A 16,614-nucleotide genomic window follows, 5' to 3' on the forward strand; every position below is an offset into this window, starting at 1 on the left:
TAAGGTTTCTCTCCAGTGTGAATTCTCTGGTGTTCAGTAAGATGTGAATGATTGCGGAAGGAATTCCCACAGTCATTACATTTATACGGTTTCTCTCCAGTGTGGATTCTCTGATGCTGAGTAAGAAATGATCGACATCAAAATGTTTTCCCACACTGCTCATATCCATATGGTTTCACTCCGGTATGAATTCTTTGATGTCGAACAAGGAATGAACTACGGCTAAAAGTTTTCCCACATTCCTCACATGTGTAGGGTCTCATATGAGTTCTCTGATGCTGGGTAAAGGATGAGCTCTGATTAAAAGTTTTTCCACATTCACTACATTTCCAAGATTTTTTCTGTGTAGAGAGGGTCGGACATTTACTTTGGTCTGAAATCTCATTGGTGTGTATGCTACTTGTCTCCCACTGATGTAGGCTCTCTTCTGTAGAAACCCTGAGATGTATAACAAGACTTGAGGTCAAAAGCAGGCTTCTCTCAAAATTATATTCTTGTCTAATCATTTCTGGAGGTGCTTCTTTGTGGATGAAAGTTATTCCCCCAAAACCTTCTTGGAAAAGGCATGGTCCAGGAACCTCTCTGGGAGGGTTTTCCTTCATGCTCTCACACACATATTTTTCTTCAAATGTAGGATCCTCGTATTCATCCTCTTGGGATCTCTTTGATGCTATCCCTGACAAATCAATTTCAGAGTCATCCTGCTCTGGAGCAGGCTTGTTCACCCAACCTGGACAAATCTCTCTTTCAATCTCTCTCTCTTCAGCTCCTTGCATATTCAATATCCACAAATCTTCTCTTTGCTTTGATTGTAGAAGACTTCAAGGTTGAAAAACTGGGAGCCCATGATGTCCTGGGGCTCCCCGCAGGGCGGCGACCATGGTCCCAGAGGTACACGGAAACCCCACTGCTCCTATTTTTACATTAATATTGTCACTGTTACTATACAGAAGTTTTAACAACTTCTATATTGTCAACACTGTAGTTCTTCTTTGTTATACTCTGTCTATTGCTGGCAGCCAGAGGAAGTTATTACTCCTCTGTATATCTGATAAAACTAGAATATATTTTCCACCAGTTTTCCTATGCTTTTTTATTTAATCAATCTGTATGTAATTTTAATAGATGATGTGACTTTTGAATCTAAGTCATCTTTTCCATCTATCTTAGTTCAATCTATGAAATTGGGCTCCCTCCCCCACATTGAGACTGATTGCCATACATCCCCCATTATATAGCACTGAGTGTTCCTTGGCTCACATTGTGGTCCTCCAGGTCTATTTCTTTTGTACACTTAATAACTCCAACCTTTAGCTTTTTAGTTTTTTTTGTTATGGTGGTGGCTATATGTCCTAATATCTGATAATGCTGGATCTGCCACTTCACTCTTCCTTTTTTCTAGATGTTCCCATCTTATTTTTCTTTCATATAATTTTTAGAATTAGAACCCAAAAGGAAAATGTTTTTAAAAGAATGTATAACCATTTGGAGTTGCATAGGTAGAACACAGAAAGATGACAAAACACATTACTCCCATGGCCTTTGAGCCAAGTCTCTCAGCAGATTCCCTCGAGGGAACTGGGGGCACTTTGAAAACCATGGAAACTCCTTCAACCAATGGAGAACCCAAAGGTGCCAGCTGGAACAAGGCATCTGTCCCAGAAAGTGTGACCAGTGCACCAGCAAGACCTCACCCTGTCCTGGCTTATCTTGATGTAGGAGGTTGATTCTCAAATTCTTTCACCAGGCAAAGCCCCCTGTAAGTATGCAAGGACACGTGCACACACAGAGCTTTATTCAACATAAATCCCAGAACTGAAGAGGGGTCACAACCACTATTCAAAATGAGTTTCAGAAGTGACAAGCATGATTTTTTTGAAGTTACTTCTTAACAACTGGGCCAGACACTCCATCCCAGATCACCTTCTCAGGGCCCCACTGGCCTCTTTCCTTATCGTGGAGTATGTGGGTACATTCTTTGGACCAACACCTGAGGGCTCTTCCATGTGATCACAGTCAGAAGGATGTCCAGGCAGAAACCCTCAGGTTCTGCCTTGGGAGACTGTCCCCCTTTCTCTGTTCACCTAAAACAATAAGCAGCTTTTACTGGGTCGCCTTGCCATTTGGCCAGCAGCCTTCCCTAAACAGAACAGTTCAGTTGCCTTCTTAATCCCACTGGACAGCAGGGGTTGTTTTAGCCTCATAAGAGAGAAATAGTAGGACTCATGACACGTGATGGAAAGACATGTGTGTTACACAAGTCTAAGTGGACAGACAGATTCTAGGGGAAATGTAAAAATGCACCAAAAGTAGAATCAGATAGCAGCAGTGTGAATCTGCCCCTGCTAGCTGTATGATCTTGGACAAATTAAATAAACCTTCCAAGCCCCGTTTATAAAAGAGGAATAAGAATACTGCTCAAAGTTGAAATGAGGATTAAATTAAATCATTTATAGAAACTACCTATATACTATTACTGTCTTAATATCTAAAAGGACCAAATAAAATAATTTGTTATACAGTTTTAAAGGATGCATGACTCCATCCATAAGCAAAGTCCTCTTATACCCTCCAAAACTTCTCCGTACTTCCAGGATGAAAGAGAGAATATATACAACAGAGGCCCTTAACTATGGGGGATTTGTTCTCCTAGAGAACTTGGAGAATGTTAAGAGCTGCTTTTTCCAGAAGAAGCAGCAAGTCAACATTCTAACTGTAGAGCTCCCCAAATGTCTTGAAGCACATCTGTGGGCAGCTCCATGGAGCCCAGTCTGAGAACTCACACCTTGAGCACCCACACGTGTAGGCCCGCCTTCTGTCAGCAGGGAAGGTAAGTGACTGTGACAGGACTAAGCCTAACTACGTCCCAAGCCGTCATCCATTGCTGAGGGCTATTCCGTCCACCCTGGATCCTGACACCTTTGCCATAAACCAGTACTTCTCCTCACCCACCCCACATTACATTTTTTAATGTAAATATGAATTTAATATTTTATGCATGTTTATACAGTAACATCACATTAATGCTCCATAAGTTACATAGCTATTTTCCAAAAACACTGCAAAAAAAAAAGATAAAATGGTAGGAATGATATATAATCAATTATTACTCAAAATTTAAAATATAGTCATTTATCTTTTAAATAGATTTGAATTGATGGATTTCTACATGAACCAGAACATTTTAAATATCTAAAAATAGTCTTTCTTAATGCAGCAGATAATATATAAAGAATCACTTTTATTGCACATGTCAGGGCACCAGTCCTTTGTCTACATGGGGAAAAAAATGACGGCACTGAATGCGTTAATAAGGTTGCATCATCTCACTGCAGTAATTTCCTCCTTTATGATTAAAAGTAGCTAACACTTTTTGAGTTGTTACTACATGCCACACAGTGTGCTAAACATGTGAGCCACGTTGTCATCTAACCCTCCCAGGAACAGCATGAGATGGATTTCGTTATCTCCACCTGGCAGTCAGTTAGCTGAGTCTTAGATGGTTTCAAAGTCACTTGCTGCTGGTCATTTAGCTGGTGAGTGGCGAAGTCGGGCTTGGAGCCCTGCTGTCACTACTCTGCTCTCTGTCGCCTCCCCCCATGGCACTGCAGATCTCCTGGGACATTTCATAAGTACTAACACTTATAGGTCTTAAGTACTGCCCTGTGCATCCCCAAAGCTTTGCGTCCCCTATCTTCTTTTAGCTCCCCAGCCCTGAGGAGCCCCCTCTGGGAAGATTGCCCTCCACATATAAGCTGCTCCCTGCTTGCTGCACACTTTCGTGAATCTGTAATGCATCATTCCCTAAGTTGTCAGAGTGTCTGACTTCCCCATAAATGGCATACAGGGTCTTCAAAGCCTCCATGTCATTTCCTCTATCAACGTGTTGCTTCCTATTTCAGATAAGAACCAGCCCTTTCATCATATTCGAATTTCAAATATCCACCCACCTTATCAGCTTGCCTGCCACTGTCCTTTAAGAGTCCAGTTCAATCATTTGTGATGAAAATGTAGCTGGGACACCGTGAAATGAAAGTGAACGAGAGTGTTTCAATTATACCTAAACCTTCACAGCCAGTGCCTTGGTAAGTTTCGATGTGTCTTGAAAATGTATTTATCTGAAAGTTTCTTGAACAGTGAGCACTTTTCAAATATTGGATCTATCTATGTTGTAGGCACTTTAACAGAATGCTGGGTGGTTTACCAACTGGTCAAGAGTTTAACCCTCTCTACCTGAAGTCTGATGGTTTTTATTACACTTATTCCTCCCACGTCTTCATCAGTCTGATCTGACTCCAGCCTGGTCACCCAGTCCCAGCTTCTGGCAGCACCTTGTGTCAACAGTTTGACTTTCTTGTTCAAGAAAGAGCTCACTGTGTTGAGGCACAGGGGCTGTTGAGAAGGGCCACATTACATGACACCAAGACTCTTCTCTGAAATATACTTAACCCAAGGGCAGTCAGGAGCAGACAAAGTAGGAATCAAAACTTTACCAGCAACCCACCGAAAGAGAGAGGCCCGAGGAGAAATGATGGGCCCAGCCACATGCAGAAGGCCGCAGGGGGTCCATGGAGTGGGAGACCTGGGGTTGAATTCTGACTGTCACTTGCTTATCTGTCACTTACTATATGACCCTAGGAAAGTCCTAAATGTGTCATCTGTAAAATGGGAATGACAATAACCCTATCTCATAGGGTCGTTGCCATGGAACATGTACCATGATAAGTGCCATGATGAGGTATGACCCGAAGAGGGAATGCAAGGGGAACATGGTGATGTGCATAGACCATCACCCAGCCAAACTGGAGACACTGAGCCCCACTAGAAGAACTCAGCCCAGCCTCATTCCGCCCAGACAGAGTGATACCCACCTGAGGGTGCCATCATCTGGGTCCTCAGCCTCCTCAAGTTCTTCCCACTCGCTGTCACTCTCACGGGACTCTTCTGGAGGCAAAGACTCTGAGAAAGTACCCCAAGAACAGAACTGCGGTAAAGGAATGGTCCCTGAATCTGCCTTCAAACATTCTCCACAGGGTAGCTGGTCTTCCAATGTAGAGCTGATAGTAGGATATGCTTCATCCTCCAAGGTGAGAGAAGGGGCTTCAGGTAGATGGCACATGTCACCTTCATCATCATCACCATGCAATTCAGGACTAGAAAACAGAAACCCACGTGTCTTCCAGTATTGATCAGAAAATCCTCTCCCCACCTTCCCTTGCTTTCAGGATGCTCATCATGACACATCACAGGCAAGCCAGCCAGGCTTGAAACAGTTCTTGCCAGAGACTGCTCTGGGATCAGGAGGTGAGCAGTGAATATGGCATGGCTCTTGGCCTGGAGGAGCCCCTGATTTAATGGGAAGAGCGAGCAGTGAACAAATGTTAGAATCAGGTAGGAAGTGCTATGGTAGAGGCAGCACAGAGCCTTATGGGAGCAGGAGGAGCTCCTTACCGAGTCCAGAAGACAATGCGGGAACTTGCCAGAGGACATGGATCAAAAGCAGAGCTATGACCCAGTTTTAGTACTGACGCTTCCTATGGGAAGACAGTCCGACCTCAGACAAGTTTATTAACTTCTCTAGAACCTCAGTTTTTTCATCTGAAAAATGGGAAGGTTAAGAAACTTATAGGAGCATTGGGATGCTGACATTAAATAATTCTGATACAGCCACCCATGGCTCCTGGTACAGGGTAAGTTCTCAGTAAATGGAAGGTGTCATGATTACTACTATGATTACGTTTGCTATTTCGACAGAGGAGTTAGATGGAAAGGGCCAAAGCAAGAGGCTGGGAACAACTCAAGCAGGTGAACTTCAAAGCACTTTGCCCAAATATCAGGTCCTTTTCAGAGCACTGAAACAGTGTCTATTTGGAGAGGCAGCCAGCTGGAGTGACATTTACTCCCTGTGTGACATAGGAAGCAGATGAACGGTGAAGCTCATTGGTTGGCAACGAAGATGCAGAAGCAACAGGGAAAGAATAAGCCTTCCAGGGGCTGCCGAAGGTCACTACACACGTTTTTGATTAGAAAGAGCCGTCCATGAAGATGACAGAGCATTGGGCACAGTGCTTCCAACATGCAGACAGGGTACTCAGAAAATATCTGTCGAGAGTCTGGTTAGAGAAGATGAGTAGGAGAATCTAAAAGAAATGCACATAGGTTGAGCTTTGTACCCAATACATGGATCCTTGTTTATCAGCCTCCTTCCCCGCCCCCAAATCAATAGGTTGGCTTTGTCAGTGCCCCTGCCCTCCCTTTCCCTTTCCTGCAATACATCTTTCCCTTAAAATCAGTGCTGGCACCTCCTTATAGCTGCAAGCCCCCAAACACCCATGTAGCTGGCCCTCCTCCCCAGTAGGGCTGGAGTGTCGGTTCCAACCTGAGTTTTGCTGTCAAAGAGACATCATTTCTGCCCATGAGAGATACAGAGTTCATGTAAATGGGCATTTCCTGTAAATATACATGCACGTGTTTAAAAAGAAGACCATATGCATAAGGACTAAAGAGGAACATTCACTTTAAGAAAATAATCTCTTAAAATTGCTAAGCTCTTTAAGGAAAAATTGATTTAACACCTTAAAGTATTTGACCAAATTGTGCAGAAAATGTGTTTTCTTATAAACATAGGGAGGGAATACCATGGAAGTTTTGTCAAAGGACAGGAAATCCAGCTGGTGCCCAGACCCACCCTGCCGCTGCTCCCCCGCCCCCCAGCAGCAGCCCTCTCCTTCCCTCGCTGCGGAGAAGCAGGTGGCAACACTGCAGCGCCTGGCTGTTCATGCCTCACCTCCCATTTCTGCGCTCCTCCAACCTTTGTAATAAGCTCCTTGCTCTCCAGGTTGGATATGGGGCTCCAGCTACTAGCCCTGCCCAGAGAGAGACCCAGGGAGGCCATCAGCCTGAGAGGCAAGAGGCAAGGCCGTTGGGTGTCCAGAGGGGGCTCAGTGGTCTCCAGGGTGGCATCTTGGCCATTATCTCAGGGAGAATAACTGCCCTTCCGTCCACACTTCCACCCAGGCCACCAAGCTGCTCTTGGAGCTCGGATCTGGAGTTTGCTTGTGGGCATGGGGAAAAGGAAGTGAGGCAAGAAGAGGTCCAGAAAGGCCCGAGAGATCCCACCAGGCAGAGCATATTTCACAGAAGGGGTGAGACTTGGAGATTTGGAGAATTTGATAAGATGTTTTGGCATGTGGACACGTCAGGTAGAGAGTCAGAGTCCTTCCCCCAGGGCTCAAGGCCAGCTCAGGACCTGGGGATAATGCAGCAGGGCTCCATCTAGAACCTGAAGGGATCAGAGTGCTCCGAGCTCTCTGTTTACCCCCGGGTACATTTTATGACCTCGGCTCCTCCCTGCCCTCATTCTCTCCCTCCCAAGCTGCCTGACAAAAGGAGCCTCCTGTAGACAGATGGTACTTAGAGGAGAATCTGGAGACCCCACCTGGGTCTCCTCAGGTGTGCCCAAGCTGCCTCCTCCACACAAGCTGGCAGGGTCCTGGCACTAGGCCTCCCACCAGATTCTGCAATTCTTCAGCGACTGCTTTTAAGGAAAGGAATCCCGGTTCAGCTCTGAGGTCAGTGAAATCATCGTGAAGCCTCTGCTTGCTACAGGGTATTTACTGAGAGTGGAAGACACCATGCCCAACGTCCCAGGAGAGCTGTTCCTTAGAAACTTGAGCCACCAAAATCACATTCACCTTTCAGGAAGACAAGTCAAATGAGTAGATGGCATTTCAGGCCTGAAATACCGGGTATTGTAATTGCCCTATTTACTGCGGGTAAGCTCACAACAAGGTCAGGTTTCGTGTCTCTTCATGTGAGGCTCAGCCTTCCCCAGCTCTCCAGCACCAGGCCCGCCCCACATCCCCATTAGCCTGATGAGTGCCCCTGGGATTTCCTGCTGGTGCCAAGTTTAACATCTGGGGGGTTGTGTTTGCAGTGTTTCTAAGACATCAAGTAGAGATGTTCAGTGGATCGCTGGGGGTGAAGTTCAGTTGATAATCCTGAGCTGGAGTTCAGTTTTTAGGAGTCATGAGAGTGGGTGTGTATGGGGGTGTCCCCAGGGAGCCTGTCAGCTTGCGGAGAGAACCCAGCTGAAGGCAGCGCCCAGCCCCAGCCTGCCATGGGCTCTGCTCTGCTGGGTTAGACCACTGCCGCTCCTGGTCAGGCATCTGCCCCACTCACTCCTCTCAGTCACACTTTGGCTGCAGAGCAGGCCTTCACAGGGGTCCCCTGTGTCCTCCCATTTGACCGACAGCCCTGCTCACCTAGCAGCTCATTCAACCCTCGGCCAGCTACTCTGAGGTCACACCTGGCATGGCAGCTGCAGTTAAGTTAGACCCTTAATCTCCTAATCATCCTTTGCTATTCCAGGAACACTGCCCTCCCCAGAACATATACAATAACTTTAGGTTCATTTCAAGGACCTGGTTTCATTTTGCATTCTTAAATAACCATGAAGACTTATATCCTCACTTTCTCTAAATGATACTTGCTGAAAATAGATGCATTTTAATTACAGGAATATAAGTATATATGCTAGGGGAGAGAGACAGAGACAGAGATAAAGGAAGGAAGGAAGGGAAGGGAAGAGAAATAACCTAAACACTGTGCAACAACCAACTTCTCACTCAATGAGTTTAAGCCCTGAATTGAACGTGAGTGGGAAACTTGAATCTGCCATCCTTTCATTCCTATGAGGCTAGCATTTAAAGATAAGCATTTTGCAGCCAGCATGGCCCATAAATGCAAGTCACCAGACTTCATCTGAGGCTCAACCAAAGAAAAAGTAATCTCCTCCCACACCAAGGGAGAAAAACATCACATCTCCCAAAGTGATGTTCAGGGTAATGTGACTTGATATGATTTTACCTTATGCCCTACTTTAGAAACTAACCTTGCATAAGATGCAACTCCAGCCAAGTACGAAGTCCTCTCTCTGGAAGATACACAATTCCAGTGTTCCTCCATGAAAATGTACTGTGCTGCTTTGTTACACGTTTTACAAAGATCTACTACTGTATGGTAGTAGTATGTGTACAGTGTGGTAAAAGAAGAGACCAGGGAAAGAAGAGTAAAACTTCTTTTCCATGAACACTCTGGGTTTGCTGGGGTGCTGGCAGCCACTAGACTATAGGGAGTAACCACCTGTTAGATGGTAAGATCTAGCAGTTTGCTGGGAATTTTAATTGATTGGGATTTGTTTTTTAGCTGAAAATGGCTCAGGAAAGGGAAGGAAAACTGACTTGAGTTCCTGCTGCATGCCAGGCTCTGGACTAGTGCTCTGCATGTGTTATTTCTTTTGAAGGGCACAGCACCCTGTGGACTTGTCAGGGTCTTCATTTACATTCGAGAAGCCTCAAGCTCAGGAAAGACAACTCTCCAGACACACTAGTAAGTGGTAGAGCTGAAACCAGGGTTATATGATCAAGAAGTCAGTACTCTTTTTGATCTAAACTGCAGAAAGAAAACTTCACTCAGGGATGCCAGAAACAAGAGGCAGTTACCTGGGGCAGCCAGCTCAGAACTGAGCTGTGGATATTCAAGGGAGATCCACAAAGAACCACAAACCCACTTTGGAATCCTCATTCTGACCCTACCCAAGAGCTGGGGGAACTGTGTTCAGGGATTGCTGAGCCTGTGCCATGCTTTTCCTCCTGTAGGGGGCAGTCACTAACTTTGTGTGCTTTAAGTGCAAGCTAAGGTCCCATCGGAGGAGAAGCTAATATGGTTTGAGTCCTTCCTTTGTAGAGAAAGAAAGGCTCCTGAATGGAAGAGAGAAAACGCAGTACAAGTGAAACACAGTAAAAGGAAATGTGAAGAGGCAGAGCGCTGCCATCACCAGGGCTGTGGGAGGTAAGTACAAGGGGGAGGAGCTGGTGATGGAGGGAGTCAGGGCAGAGAAGAGCAAGGCTGCCCCCCTATAACTCCATGGACCACATGGCCTGGGTCGCAAGCATGGGGCAACAGCCAAGACGGAATGATGATCTGGGGCTCCACCAGAATGTTCTGAAGAAGCTCTTAGTATAATTCTAGGAAGGGGCAGCCCCCTGTAAGGATGGCAGATTTTGGACATCTGGTATACCCTTGCAAGTAGGCATGCTAAGCCAAATTTAATTTGATTCAGAAATATAAAATGATGTGATGTTTCTTATTTTTTGAGAAAAGAAATGACGAAAACATAGGAGGAAAACATATCAGGATTTATGAGTAGAAGATAGAGAAAGGCAATTTTCACGTCAGTATAAGGAAGAACTTTCTGATCAACAGCTACACGATGATAAAATGGGCCACCTCAAGAGGCAGCGACTTCTACCTCCCTGGAGATATTCAAGTAAAAGCAGGCCCCCTACTTCAGGGATGTCACAGAGCATATTCCAGCATGGGATAGGAAGTTAGATGAGACCATTTTTATATGGAACAACCCTGAATTTCTGTGAGTCCATGAATGAGACAGTGACAACCTACAGTAAAAATTAGTTTAAATACTATTATTAATAAGTAATAATTATATTAAAGGCAAGTCAAACTCCAGGCTTATACCTAATCCTAGAGTCACTTTATAATCCAGTCCATCACCCTGAACTATCTATCAGTAAAACCTTTAAAAATCCAAAAGAGTGGCCCCATGTCTACAGGAAAGTACCGCTCCTTTATTTCCTACAAGATCATACAAATAGTTGTCCTTGGATAAATCTCTGTAGGTTATTTCCTTTATCATTTGATCAAGTATATCAATTACTGCCTAGAATGCAAATGTAAGGAACTATACATACACTCGTGCTTATGCATTTTCAAACAATGAAAATGAATACCACTGAGGAACGTGCTTGCCCACCCTGTTCTACTCTGCAGAGTAGTTGGATTTTGTTTAGTTGGCACAATACAGTATACTTTAAAAATTGTATCTGGATGCTTCTAGGAAACATATGCCTGGCTCCTATCTGTCACGGATCTCACCCTGCCTAATTGCATTACCTCAGCCGCTTCATAGTTCATGTCACCTACTAGTCCCTATAGATTTGCCATTGTCAGTCTTCTAGGATGACCAACAGTTAAGGGCTATTTAATATCAGTGGGTTTATACAGTGTCAAACACAAACAATTGTCCCTCGTTGTTTGTCTGTTTTGTGCCCATGCATCTAGTTAGCACACTCCTAGGAGCAACGTCTCACCCTCTCTCAGTATTTGTACCCCTCTCTCTGCTCCTAACAGGTTTCTAAGTACCCTGGCTATGTGTAAAAATACTCATCAAACTGAATGAAAGAGTTTGTTTTCCATCAGGACAGGACTGAGAAGTGGAAATACTCAGGGGTGGATGAGCACAAAAATGCAGACTATGTTAAAAAACAAATGGCTATTAAAATGAATGTTTCAGTCTGGTTTTGAAGATGTAGATTTGTTTTTTTTTTCTTAAGCTAGTGTTGATTATAAAGCATTATATTAGCAATAGAAATGATGTACACAAGGGAACCTCTTTCTTACCATGGTGCTTCAAGAGGCCATGAGGGATGCAGGACAAAGGTTTGTATGTGGGGAAGAAACCCCAAGGCCTGCCATCTGTAGTCTCCAAGGGTACTGGAGGACCTCTGGGTGGGGTTTGCTTTCCCAAAAGCTCACAAGCTGTGGTTACAGCAGCTCCAGATTGCATGCTTCTCTTGTTTCTTCCTCCCCTACAATGCCCAGAACAGTCCTGGCCCAGCAAGCATCTGAGCATAGTTATTAATTGCTTGATTGTAATTTCTAGCAATGACATGCATACAATTTATAATATGTCTGCAAAGGGGTGATCCTTACCTTTCAAGTCTCCTGATATCACAAACTGAATAGCAGTTTTGCCTCATATCGTTTTCCAAAGAGGTAGCCAATGTTGATGCATCCATTTCTTGGTGAAGTCTGAATAAATGAGGGTAGGAATCCCGAGGATGAGTCACGGAAGTGGCCCAGGGTCCCTCTGTGTCTTGGTCCCATTGTGCCATTCTGGTGGCCTGTTGGAAAGACTCTGGCCTGAGACCCAGGCCTTCCCCTGCATCTGCAGAGGCACTGTCCCTCTGGCTGTCCTCTTGATCCAGGCTGGGGCTCTGCTCTGAGTCAGTGCATGTTGCCCTGGTGAATTCTTTGTCTGCTGAGAGCACAGGTGTCTATTGAAAGAAATGCTAGGGATTACTGGATCCACGGTGCCCACTGAGCAAAATCTAAATATTGCTTTGGTACCAATCCACCCCTTTTCTCTGTTCTTCAAATGAGTGTCTGTACTCACTATTTCTGTGTCCCCTCCTTCTCCTTTGTACCCACTCCAACCAGGCTTCTGTCTCCATCATTCCACTGAAGGAGCTCTGATTAGGATCTCTAGTGACCTACATCTTTCTACAGCCAAAGGATAATTCTCTGTCCTCATCTCACTCCACCTCTCAGCAACATTCAGCATAACTGGTCCCTCCTCCTTCTTGAGAATGTCCCTTACGAATTTACTCTACTTAAACGTTGAGTTTACCCTGAACTCCACCCTTACCTGGACCACTTCCCAGGCCCCTTCTCAGTCTCATGTGCTGTCTCATTTCTTTGGACCAGACCGCTCAGTGTTGGGGTGTCACATGGCTCACTTCTCAGCCCTCTTCTTGACTTCTTCTGTACTCCTTCCCGCGGTGATCTCATCCAATTTATGGCTTTCAGTGGCATTATTTGCTGACAATTCCAAGTTTGCTTTTTCCAGCCCTGACCTCACACAAGTTCTCCACAAACAACTACCTAACAGACATCTCTATCGAATGCTCCACAATCATTTAAGTTTACACGCTATCAAGAGCTACTTCTTCTCCTCCATGTACTTTAAACTTCTCCCTCCAAGCACATCCTATCATGGTAAGTGGTGCCACCATTCATCCAAGTTGATCAAGCCAAACGCTACTCTCTGTCCTCACACCCATATCTAATCCAAAAGTCATCCCATGGGCTCTACCTCCCAGTCACATCCCAAATCTGACCACTTACCAGCTATTTGGCTACAACCTGAGTCTAAGCCACAATATCTCACCTGAATCGCTGCCAACTTACCTGCTCCACTCCGTCTCCACCAGCAACCTAAGTGACCTCTCTAAAGTACAGACCAGATAAGGCCACATTCCTGCTTCACCCTTCACCCTCCCACCCCTCCCAGCCCAGTGGCTTCCTGTTGCAGCCAGGATGGAATCAGCACATTACCAAGACCTACAAGGTCACACATGGTGCAGCCCCTGACTCCCTCTACAACTCCTCCCATTCCACACTCCCCTTCATTAGCTACTGTCCAGGCACAACCATTATCTTTGTGTCCTTCAAACCTCCAGGTCATTCCTGTCTCAGAGCCTTTGCACTTGCTATTCCTTCTGCTTGGAATGACCTTATTCCAGATGTTTGCACAGCCGCCTCCTTCTCATAACTACTTTATTCTAGTTCTGAACTAAATACTCTCTTCCTTGGTCTTCAATCTGACCTCTGGAGCCACGTGAATGAATGAAAATTCTTCTTGCACTTGGTCCTCAGGTAGGAGGAGAGAGGAAGCATGCCCACCATTCCTCACCCCAAGCCCTTCCCACTAGATGCATCTCGGCTCTCCTTGGGGGAGCTCTTCTCCAGGACAGAAGGACAACTCTTTCCCTGGCATTACCAGATATCTCACAAAAACACTGGGTACCAGCCCCCTGGCCTGATCTTTGTGTGTATGAAGCTTGACCCTCCCCTGCCCTGTTCATTTGCTTAACACAATTGCTGTCATCTACCTTCTTTTCCAAACTGGCAACTGGAAACTTTCAGAATTCCTTCCCATAGCTCTTTTCTTACCAAAGTTGGTATCAAATGACCTCTTGGAGTCCAAGCATCAAGAGGATCTGGGTCACCAAGTCCCTATGCTGTCTCTAGTGACTGTCACCCTCAGTGATGATAAGTGATTGATTTTATACACATCTTATCCACATCTCAGATGAGGAATCATGAGACCTAGAGAAGTCAGGCAAGTGCCCAAGGTCCTTGCAGCAAACAGAGCAGGTGCAGGTGATTCCAGGGTGCTCACACAGATCCCCCTCCATAATTGAGGCCATCAGCCCCCAGCTGCCAGGACTGCTGGCTGTTGGCAGCTTACAACTATCCCCTCTGCAGGAATTGTGCTCAGCTCAAGGGAACTGCCTCGGCCAAAGTTAGGTCCCCTCCCTTGGGGCAGCTCTTACTCCAGCACTGGTTGATGCAGAGAGCAAAGGTACAGGCTCTTTTGCTCCAATTCGGGACAGCTCTGTGGGGCCATCCCAGCTTCAGAGCTCCCTGTGAGGTCAGCCGAGGCCCCTGTTGCAGCTGCAACACATTTGCTTCCCCTTCTGCCCAGCCGTGCTTCTCTCACCCTCACAAGGGTGTTCCCAAGAGCCGGCCCCATAAACTTCCTGCACTCCAGTCTCTACTGCAGACTCTGTGCCCAAGGACTCAACAGGTGGCACTGTGATAGTTAACGTTATGGGTCAACTTGGCTTGGCCACAGTACCCAGATATTTGGTCAAACACGAATCTAGATGTTTCTATAAAGGTATTTTTTAGATGAGAGTAGCATGTAAATCAGTAGACTTTGAGTGAAGCAAATCACCTTCTATAATGTTGGTGAGCTTCGTTCAATCAGTTGAAGGCCTTAAGAGAAAAAAGACTGAGCTCCCCAAGAAAGAATGAATCCTGCCTCCAGACTGCCTTAGGATTCACCCTGCAACATCAGCTCCCCACTGGGTTTCCAGCCAGCCAGCCTGCTCTGCAGAATCTAGACTGGCCAGGCACCATGATCACGTGAGCCAATTCCTTAAAATCTCTGTCTCTGTCTCTACACACACACACACACACACACACACACACACACACACACATATCCTATTGGTTCTATTTCTCTGGAGAACCTAATACAGGCATCAATGTAAGAATTCTGAACTGTCCTGATTCCAATGTTTCCCTTCTTTGCACTAGACCATACATGCCTAATTCATGTTTTAAAAGGATGGACATATATCCTTCTTTTTTTTGTCTCCACTTCATTCCTCAGAATGGAAATTCTTACCTTCCCTTCATTTGGTTTTCCATCTACTCCTGTTGCTCCTGGTTTCCCCTCTCTGGTGCTTGGACTGCCAGAGAACCTAGCTCTAGAAGTTTCACAGCCAAGATCTAAACATGTAACCATCTACAGGAAGAGCCAAATATTGGGAGAGGCAGAAGCAGGGAGAGGAAGGGGAAGGCAGAGGTAAGACCTCATGAACTTGTCACAGACTAATTGAGGTTTGGGGGTCAGCTACTTTCCTGCCCCAATGAAAGTAGATGGCATTGAACACCACCAAAAGCAAAGTTGGGCTTCTCAGGACCCACCAGACAAGAAAAGGAGTGCCTGAACCTGAGGCATGTGGAGAGAGCAGAGGGCACTGCCCCTTACCTGCCAGCGCTGATTCATCTCAGGCAGCACACCTGGCAGGGGTCGGCAAAGCAGGAGCGTGACTTCCTGTGAGGCTCCTCGCAGTAAATGCAGCACCTCCTATCAGAAACCAAAATCCATGGTTAGTTGTAGGGCTGTGGAGTGTCCTCCTCTGTGCTCTCCACTATCTCCTGGGCCCCTCCCTCCCACCTTGATCTGTTTCTTGGCTCCAGAGAACTTTGGAGGACACCACTGACTTCCCAACATGCATGGATCCAAGGCCATCGGCCTCTGGTTCCCACAAAGATGATGCACCGATGCTGAGCTGGAAATGGCCAAGGTCTGCTTGGGGCCTTTTGATGGCAGCATCTGCCAATACTGATGCCTTTTCTTCATCGAGAGAGTGAATCAAGCAAATGACTGTTACCATCTCAACCTCCTTTCCCTCTCTACCCACCCCCACCTCAGGGGCCACCAGTCACGTAGATGCCACCACCCCAATCTCTAAAGCCTGACCCTCAGCCCTGAGGTTCTGCCCAGGGTCAGCTCGGGCCCTCGGAACCTCTCACCTGTGAAACTGCAGTGACTTCCTCTCTGCTCCTGGCCTTCTCCACTCTCACCCACGTCCCTTCCTCCACATCATTAACATGCAGTCGTTCCCAAATACAGATATAACCAGGCTCATCTCCGGCTGAACCCTCTTTCTGGCTCACCTCACTCAGTATAAGCACAGCACCCAGCACCTGTTCTTACCTGCCACTGCCTCTCACCCTGCCCTCTCTCCCATCTGCTCCTCCCTGCACCCACCTCCTAAGCTCGCACCGTGCTGAACCTCTTGCTCCAAGCCACCCTCTCAAAATCCAGGGCATGAGGTTGCCTGAATAGCTCTTATTACCTATCTAGACCATGATTTCTCAACCTCTCAGCACTACTGGCATTTTAGGCTGGATAACGCTGTTGTCAGAGCTGTCCTGTGCATCGCAGGATGTTGAGCAGCATCTCTGGTCTCTACCCACTAGATGCCAGTAGCATCCATTAGTTGTGAAAACCATAAATGTCTCTGGTCTTCACCAAATGTCCCAAGAGGCAAATTCACCCCTACCTGGAACCACTGATCTGGATACTACTCAGTATCCCACAATGGACACATGTTTTGCAGCTTAGCTACTTGTACTGCCAATAGAATGGCAGTGGACTGCCACTGGACTGCC

General features: G+C 46.1%; 2 protein-coding genes across 2 annotated transcripts in view; both read right to left on the minus strand.

Moving 5' to 3' along the window:
• Positions 1 to 1,761: 1,761 nt before the first annotated feature.
• Positions 1,762 to 11,531, minus strand: LOC309797379 (FERM and PDZ domain-containing protein 2-like). The gene is made up of 3 exons (XM_082610917.1): positions 11,482 to 11,531; positions 4,872 to 5,153; positions 1,762 to 2,084 (listed from the first exon to the last, which is right to left on the minus strand). The coding sequence occupies exons 2-3, from the start codon at positions 5,117 to 5,119 to the stop codon at positions 2,081 to 2,083; spliced, it is 252 nt and encodes an 83-aa protein (XP_082467043.1). The 5' UTR covers positions 5,120 to 5,153; positions 11,482 to 11,531; the 3' UTR covers positions 1,762 to 2,080.
• The window catches only part of FRMPD2 (FERM and PDZ domain containing 2), a 77,916-nt gene continuing 67,366 nt past the window's right edge, over positions 6,065 to 16,614 (minus strand). The window contains exons 26-28 of the mRNA XM_082610918.1: positions 15,425 to 15,523; positions 11,794 to 12,137; positions 6,065 to 6,140 (exon numbers count right to left, since the gene is read on the minus strand). Coding sequence (XP_082467044.1) covers positions 6,092 to 6,140; positions 11,794 to 12,137; positions 15,425 to 15,523 — 492 coding nt within the window. The 3' untranslated portion in view covers positions 6,065 to 6,091. The remainder of the gene's footprint in view (positions 6,141 to 11,793; positions 12,138 to 15,424; positions 15,524 to 16,614) is intronic.

Source organism: Mesoplodon mirus (assembly GCF_964341445.2).
Source record: "Mesoplodon mirus genome assembly, chromosome: 2".
NCBI lineage: Eukaryota > Metazoa > Chordata > Mammalia > Artiodactyla > Ziphiidae > Mesoplodon > Mesoplodon mirus.